Source organism: Oreochromis aureus, linkage group 9 (genome assembly GCF_013358895.1).
Source record: "Oreochromis aureus strain Israel breed Guangdong linkage group 9, ZZ_aureus, whole genome shotgun sequence".
Lineage (NCBI taxonomy): Eukaryota > Metazoa > Chordata > Actinopteri > Cichliformes > Cichlidae > Oreochromis > Oreochromis aureus.
The window spans coordinates 3,743,971-3,752,259 of NC_052950.1; the positions used below are offsets into that span (position 1 = coordinate 3,743,971).

General features: G+C 37.4%; 1 protein-coding gene across 1 annotated transcript; it reads left to right on the plus strand.

The window, feature by feature from the left end:
* The first annotated feature begins 546 nt into the window (after positions 1 to 546).
* LOC116328357 (C-C chemokine receptor type 1-like) lies at positions 547 to 6,321 on the plus strand. The gene is made up of 2 exons (XM_031750122.2): positions 547 to 1,000; positions 5,143 to 6,321. Exons 1-2 carry the CDS (start codon positions 831 to 833, stop codon positions 5,951 to 5,953), a joined length of 981 nt encoding a protein of 326 aa, XP_031605982.1. The 5' UTR covers positions 547 to 830; the 3' UTR covers positions 5,954 to 6,321.
* Positions 6,322 to 8,289: the final 1,968 nt, after the last annotated feature.

Here is an 8,289-nt window from a genome sequence, read left to right on the forward strand (position 1 = left end):
TATGTTGTTTAGACGAATAACCAAATATTTATTCTGTTTATTAGCTGTGCAATGTTCAGCTCATATTATGTGTCAAAATCTTCATGACAGAGATCACTCTTGCCAAATATTACCAAATAATTGAGAACTGAATGTGCTGACACAGCTTTACACTCAGCTCAGAGTGTGTGTTGATGTGTTGAGCTTTCTTGCAATACTCTCTTCACACACACACACACACACACACACACACACACACACACACACACACACACACACACACACACGTGTGTATTTATATCCTTGTGGAAACATCTCATTGACATAATGCTTTGCCGAGCCGCCAAATCAATGCCTAACCCTGACCTTACCCTAAACTTAACCATAACCTAATTGTAACCCTGACACTAAAACCACATTTTGAGTCTCAAAAATGCCTTCAAACTCGTGGGGACTGGGATTTTGGTCCCCACGAGTATAGTACACTTTCAATTTTTGGTACCCACGAAGATGTTAATACCCATCCACACACACACACACAGACACACACACACACACGCACACACACACACCATCTATGGTTACTTCCTCTTGCTGCAAACAGGCTTCATCTTCAGTCAGACAACAATCAGAAGCTTGTTGGCTGCAGTATCAGCTCAGATTAGCATTCCTCTCTTTCTCACAAACATCTGCTTTAATTTCCAGGGCTCAAAGGGTTTCTCAAGCTTGTATAATTTTATTGCTCGTTTATACTTTAAGCTTGAGCATTTTAACATTTCAAGTTTATATTGACCGCATCGTGAACAGTGTTACATTTGATTCACATTTCTCTGAATTTCTCTGACACAAAGATGGAAACTACATCATATGAATATGACTACAGCACTGGGTCGTATCCACCACCTGAACTATGTAGCAGGGACGGGGACAATATTCTGGGAGCTCAGCTGTCCATCCTTTATTACTTCATGTTTGTCTTCAGTCTTTTTGGGAACGGACTTGTACTGTTCATCATCTATCGGTGAGTCGACCAACAAAGCTGCATGACAACAATCAGAACATACAGCAAAATTTATAGGAAAGATTCAGCTGAACAATAATTAGATAATTTCGTTTACATTACAAAAGAGCCCTAATGGGAATGACTTTCCAAGGTATTAAAAAATAAGATTGAAAACTACAAATCAGAGTGACGTTGACAGATTTTGTTGCTACTTTTTATTGTAAATGTTGAAATGGTCCTAAAACTCTTACTTTTCTTTTTTGAAATTGAAAGTTTTTTTTGAAAAACCTGCCAGTGAAATTAAGACTGAGTGGTTTAAAAAGTCACCTCATAGTTTTAGTCAATAATTCCCACAGACCTACTGAACTCTCCTGATGGGCACATTTTATGAGTTGTATTTATAAAATCTGTAATCTGAATATAAAATGATCAAATTCAACTTCCCACGTTTTTAAAAAATGAATATGACCAAGTTAATGTTCATCCAAAACTACTAGATATTTAGACAATTTTGGGACTACTTTGCATTTTGTCTGCTTTAAACAACATTAAAAAGGTGTATTAAGTCATGATTTTCATGTATTTCATGCACTTTTATTCAGTTCAGTAATTCTTATGTCATATACAATCTTTTCTCTGTTACAGTGAAATTTATATAAAATCAATGCAAAAATTTCAATGCAACAATACAATTTACTACTTTTTATGAGTGTCATTCTGTCAGAACAAGATGGATATGATATGGTTATGCCAAATGTACTGTAGTACACACGATAATGAGCCTAGCTTCTGTGTATTATCACTAACTAAATATAGCACTGTTTCCAAAAGAGCCGGCAGGTTGTTGACATTTTTTTTAAAGTCATCTTTTATATAGAAAAGGCTGTTAAACTATATTTTCGGGGTTTAATATGTGGATAATGTTCTGCCAACCTGGCACAAAATGGGACCTTGCAAATCTAAAACATGGTATTATAAAAGGTTTAACCCATTTCTGCTCGTGGTGCAGTGACTGTCAAAAATGTTGACAGCCACTTGATGATGGCACAAGTCAAAAAAGAGATTAGAAAACAAACAACATTTTAGGTCATTCATTATGAAACTAAAGCATATTGCAAAACTGCCCAATGCATTCATCACAGATGTTGGGCTATTTGGGGCTTCATGCTGTGACCATCCTTCCAGGACAGCCTTCAGAGGAAATGCCACAGCTGTTTTCATTCTGCATTCTCAAGACTAAACCCTCTGGGATGTGTTTTTATGATGTTTGTCTTTAGGGACGAAAATAAAGTCAGATGGGGTCATTTTGAAGAGCAAGATCTGACTTCCATAACAATGACCATTTTCTTTGCCAGACACGTACACAGAGGTTTCCAGTCTTTAACAAAAAAAGTCATTTTAACCCATGTCATTACTCGAAATAGTAATCTCTTACACATTGCTTTTTTTTTTTTAAGTAATGGAATGCATTAATTACTTTTTACTTAATTTTTTATTTACTCCCCAAATAAAGTAATTAGTTACATTACTCACTATCTTACTATAACATTATGCAACATGCCCTAAGATGCATGGTCACATTATTACAATTTAACAATACAAACCTCAGGCTACAGTGTTATGTACAAACTCCTGTCCTAAGACACGTGACATCTGTATTTTAGTGCTGAAGTGTGAACACAAAGCCGACAGCAATACTGAAAACTGGCCAGAGGAGCACTTCACAACCGTTCTACTAGAAACCCGTATAGGTAGACGTGCTACAAGCTAAAATCATGCATTTTCATCACTGCTTGTGTTATCTGGTGAAGACCAGGTTAGCGTGCATTCATAAATGCATCGATGCATGCATCACTCTGGGTTCTTCTCTGCTGTAGTTTTTTTGTTAACATGCTTTCTTTGCAGATCTTTTCATACTGAAGAACTTCTGTTAAGTAATAACCTAGTTGTTACTGTAATATGATTATTGAATTTAGTACAGTAATGCTTTACATTATTGCATTACCAAAAAAGTTACAGTAATGTGTTTGCAATGCATTACACCCAACACTGAATAAATCCAATTTTGGAAGTCATAGAAACACATCACAATCCAGTATGTAAATCATAAAAGGCTATATTTATGAGGGACTTAGGAGGTACAAAAATGACACTTCAAATGATTAAACTGAGAAATAGTTATCTTCTGAAAACTATACCCTCATTATGAATCTAATGCCAGGTATAAAAAGAGCATCAACAAAGGTCTTTCAGAAATAAAAGTATATAGTGTGATCAAAAAAGTGAGCGACTATGAAGACATCACTGTAACCACAGATGGTCTTTGAAGCTTAGTTGTCACTGCACTGAAAACAGAGCACTTCTGAGAACAATATGTTGGTCTAATTCCCAGCTCGTTAAAGACAGCCAAGCCCAGTCTCATAGCAACATGTGAAAACATTACAAAAAGTCTGTAACACTTTATTTTGAAAGTCATAAATTCTAAATAATTCCTCAGGCGGCCCCACTTTGTAATGTGTTTCAGCTGAAATTAAATTCAGTACCTCCACCAAAGATGTGTCACCATGGCAACTAAGAAAACATTTTTCTAAATATCCTATGTTAAAGTGCAAAAAAGTGCAACCAATGAGGCGTGAACTTCTAATGTGAACAGTAAAATAAGCAGTCCCTCCAACTTCAAATGCGGAAGCTTTCATAGTTTAACAATAGACGATAGTGATTTTGAATACAAGGACACCAATAAGTATAAATAAGACAAGACAGATGAACAAGAACAAATCATCTTCAAACAGTACAATTTCTTTGTCCAGACACAAACAAATACATTACATCACATTGCATCCAGTCAGCCCGTCAGTTCAGGTCATGGTGGCTCGGGTTACTGCTGATGACTGCAAGCCAACAGACCATGTCATCTGCAAAAAGACAGGGAAAAAATTCTGAGTTTCAGATACATTTAAGTCTTGTCCATGAAAATCACAAACAGGGTCAAAGGCAAAGAGCAACCCTGACAAAATCCAACACTCTAAAAACATGCTGGACTTTGTGCCAAGGAAGAAGTCACAGCTCTCAGTTTGGTAATAAAACCACCCAATGTCTGGGGAACATGACAATTTTCTTCCAACGAAAATGCTGCATCCAGACAAACAGAACTTTCTAGGATTTTTGGATAAGAGCTCCCCTCCTGAATTCCCTGTCAAGCAGTGGCAGTGGCCCTGGTTTTACACTTCCAGGCCAGGTTATTGGCATCAAAATACCTGTTTAATTCTGAGTTTTCAACCCCCCCCTCCCCTGCGAACAGTTTGGTTTGAGGCATGCCTTCACTGGCTTCTAACATCATCAAGTCATTGTCAACTTTCTTCGTTTTTGCTGAAGAAAAAAAGTCAGGAGACTGGGGTTTAAATCAGTTAAATTATACTAAATTCTTTCTTCCCTTTCATTTTAGATTTGGTTTCACTTTCATTCATATTGAGACTAAAAACTATTTAAGGGGAAGGTTCTTAAGGTGAAGACTCCTGGGATCTCCTCAACAATCTGGCCAGGGCATCGCCAAGCTAGGACAGTCTGGAGGCAGTGGACTACCTGTCCAACCTCTGTAGGGTCCAGTTCTTGCCTCATGCTACCAGTTGTGACACTGAGCCTAGCCAAATGCAAAACTAATGAAAAACACAGTCAGAAAAGATGAGAAGGGAAAAATATCAGAGGCCTCCGAGTGTAAAACGAGTCCAGTTTGGGGAGTTGTCTCATCGTTGCCCCTCTCGTGCACCTGTTGTTAAATTCAGTAACACCAGCAAAAAAAAAAAATAAAAAAAAAAATAAATAAATAAATAAATAAATAAATAAATAAATAAATAAATAAATAAATAAATAAATAAATTCAGTAACACCAAAGGAGGAGCGCATATATCCTGTTGTTCAATTTTAGTGCTTACATAACAACAAGAAAATAAAATAAATGCCGACTAGGATGGAATCGGGACTTTCTCTAGTCCTCTAAAGAATGACGGCCTTAAACATAATACTGAAGATTTAATACATACAAATTACATAATATTTTTATTGGAAGTGCCTAAGGTCAGCTTGAATTATAAATGTCTTAAAATGCTTTATCCAGGAGTCTGCGTTTACCACTAAGATAATTTTAACTGACTATCTTCAAGGTTTGAGCAGCTGACCAGTGTGACCAACATCTTGGTGCTGAACCTGGTGATGTCTTCCCTGATCTTCATGAGCAGCCTTCCCTTCATGGCAGTCTACATGCAACTTTCCAACTGGATCTTTGGCAACGCTATGTGCAAGATTGTTGGTAGCAGCTACTACTTGGGCCTCTACAGTTCTGTCCTATTTTTAGCTCTTCTAACCTTTGACCAACACCTTGCCGTTGTGTACTCTGTGGGTTCATTGCAAATGAGAAATCAAAAGTATGGAGTAATCTCATGTGTTGTGGTGTGGCTGGTTAGTGGATTGGCATGCATCAAACCGATGATTCTCTATACCACTTTTTTTTCCCATCTTGACAACAAAGAGTTGTGTGAAGAGGACCCGCAAGATTTTCCTAATATTGATGCTAGCCTGTTGAGATTATCTGGGTTTTACCTTCAGCTTTTCCTTTTCTTTATCTTCCCACTGTTTGTAATTGTCTATTGCTACATAAGAATCACAATCACTGTTGTGTCATCAAACATTGCGACAAAGTTCAAGACGGTCCGGCTGATATTCATCATTGTGCTGTTGTTTTTCATGTGCTGGACCCCCTTTAACATTGTTTTGCTGATGTATGATAAAGCAACTACCTGTGTGGAAGAACAGAAACTGGGCTATGCACTTCAAATCTCTCGTAACATTGCCTCCATCTACTTTTGCATCAGCCCCATCTTCTACACGTTTGTTGGAAAGAAATTCCAGAACTATTTCAAACGGTTGCTGGTGAAACACTTTCCAAAGTTAAAGAGGCACCCATCTGCAAGTTAAAATAGAAGAAGTTTGTTTTCCTTGTTGGAATCAATGTCGAGATCAACAAAGTCAGAGTCGGGGTACAGGCATATTCATACTGTACCTGCACAGTCCTTATCAATCAGTTAATTTTCTAGGAGCTAGTGTCCAGAAATCTTTGCTGGGCCACCTCCTGTGATTTGGGTTAAAGGTCGCATAAAATTATACTCATTTCTACTTGAAAAATTAGTAGTGTGGTTCCTGTTCTCTTCGTTTTCTATGCGGTCTTTAAGTCTGATGTCATTTGCCGTGTCTGGGCCCAAACTCCGCTGCAGGTCCAAAAGTCAAACGAACACTGCGGCATCACTGAGAGTTAAAAACTGTCTAAATTGTTTCATCTATAATAAAATGATCAGTGTTGCTGCTTTACCAGGTGTAACAATTAAGTTTAACATCCAGGCATCCATGAAAACAGAATTTATTAAATTTAACAGAGTTAGAAGTTAGCAGGAAGTTAGTTCGCTAGTTTTGCTAGTTACCTAAACATGATATAGCATGTTCTGACTGAGAGATTTCTGAAAAAAATAAAACGTACAGCTCTGCTATCACTTCCAACATAAATGAAGAGAGAAAACTAAACAGCAGTGACGTTTGTAGGGTTACTGAAGTTGGGCTAGCTGGTATATAATGATGTGCTACGTGATCGCTAGCGACACAGCTATGCTAGCATAACATAAACACAGTGAAGCTGGAGGATGAATGCTAACTTCGTTTACATGATATCGGAATCAGAATACTTCATCAATTCCAGAGGAAATTATGTAATGAGGGGGTTACCCCTACTCATGTGTTCTCTAATACTCTGAATTATAAGGGTCTTGTAAGGGGACCAGTGGACAAGCAGGCAATGATTAGCAGCAGGCAATGAAATGACATTATGGAGCCATGTCACTAGAGGGAAGGCAGTTTCAGCAGCAGCTTCTAATGTTGAACTTGATGTTCTCCAACTTCAATAGAAATAAAATTTCATACAGTCAATCTTTAAAGGAGGGCGGTTGAGATGACTACCATAAAAAAAAGAATTTTCCTCTAAGCTCTCAGAGAGGCAAAGACAATAAATGCATTCCTAAATGGATCTAGGTACTAGTTCATCAGGAGACACATCAAAAATTGGTATGTGAAGAGATGTCAGAAAGAGATTTGAATGATTGCTGATAATGTAGAGCATCCACAGAACATGTGTTTTAAATTGCTACATGTTACATGATTGACTGGTTCTGTCTAACTCTGAAAAGTTTCTCTTTGCTGTAATGATGAGTGAAAAGCACTTTCAACTGTATCGCTGATGTTGATTTGATTTTTTGATCTCATTCACTGCTGGTAATAGATTATAAAGCTACATGAACCTTGAGAAGCATTTTTACCATTATGTTTAGACGATTAAGGTAAAAACAAAAATAGTGAAAGAAAAGCTCCATAAATTTAATTTTGAGCACAGTTGATTAAAGTTAGCATACCTTCATTTTCTGTTTAGAGGACTTGTTTAGAGAAGGTTGAGCCTTCCAAAGTCACCTAACTTTGTTCCATAATTTTATGATGTTGATTACAATGGTGCTGGATGTTATGCATGGTACTACATGCCAGTTCTCTTCTTAAAATGTTTATACATTAATTGCCCAGAAATCACCCAAAGTCTTTTTGGTTGTGTGCTCTGGCATCTTTACTGGCCCAAATGAAAGAAGAGAACATACCACTTAGGTAAAAAGCAATCTTGTAAAAAAGATTGGTAAGCACTACAATAAGTAAAGGTACCTTGGTAAATTCAGTTTTACTATCTATCCTGCCAGCTAGACACAGCAGTAAACAGTTCGGTAAAAATGGATTTTAACTCTTTCTGTCAAGGTTGAAAACTTTTGCACAAATAGATCACATAATCATTATGCCTGAATATTTCACACACACCTCTATAGCCCTGAAGGGTAAGAGCGATGGAGGGAGCTCTGTGGTCAGCGATTAATTGGAAAAAGATTAGTAAACACAATGTTCAAAGTCGTTTGTTGTATTTAGCCCACTGCTATTAAGAGAAATGATTCTCGCGACCTGTCTGCAAGGTGGCCACGTTGATCACTTTAGCCATTGTGCAGCAGAGAGCAGAGAAAAAGTCCAGTTATTCCTGCAATGTGAGCAGCAAAAAGTGAATGAAATACGAAAAACATCAGCAAAGATGTATACCACAGTTAAAAGGATCTTTTTTCTAACCAAAATCACATGCAAATAAAGATGTCTCATTTCCCATCCACCCAAGAAATTGGTCCTTTCTTCTGTTATTTGCAACTCCACTCTGCATGAACTCCAACGCTTGCCTTGTCTCATTT

Excerpts from the sequence above, each read along its gene's own strand:
- LOC116328357 (XM_031750122.2), top strand. The coding sequence starts at position 831 with ATGGAAACTACATCATATGAATATGACTACAGCACTGGGTCGTATCCA. Across the intron at positions 1,001-5,142 it reads GTACTGTTCATCATCTATCG|GTTTGAGCAGCTGACCAGTG; the intron begins GTGAGTCGACCA and ends ACTATCTTCAAG.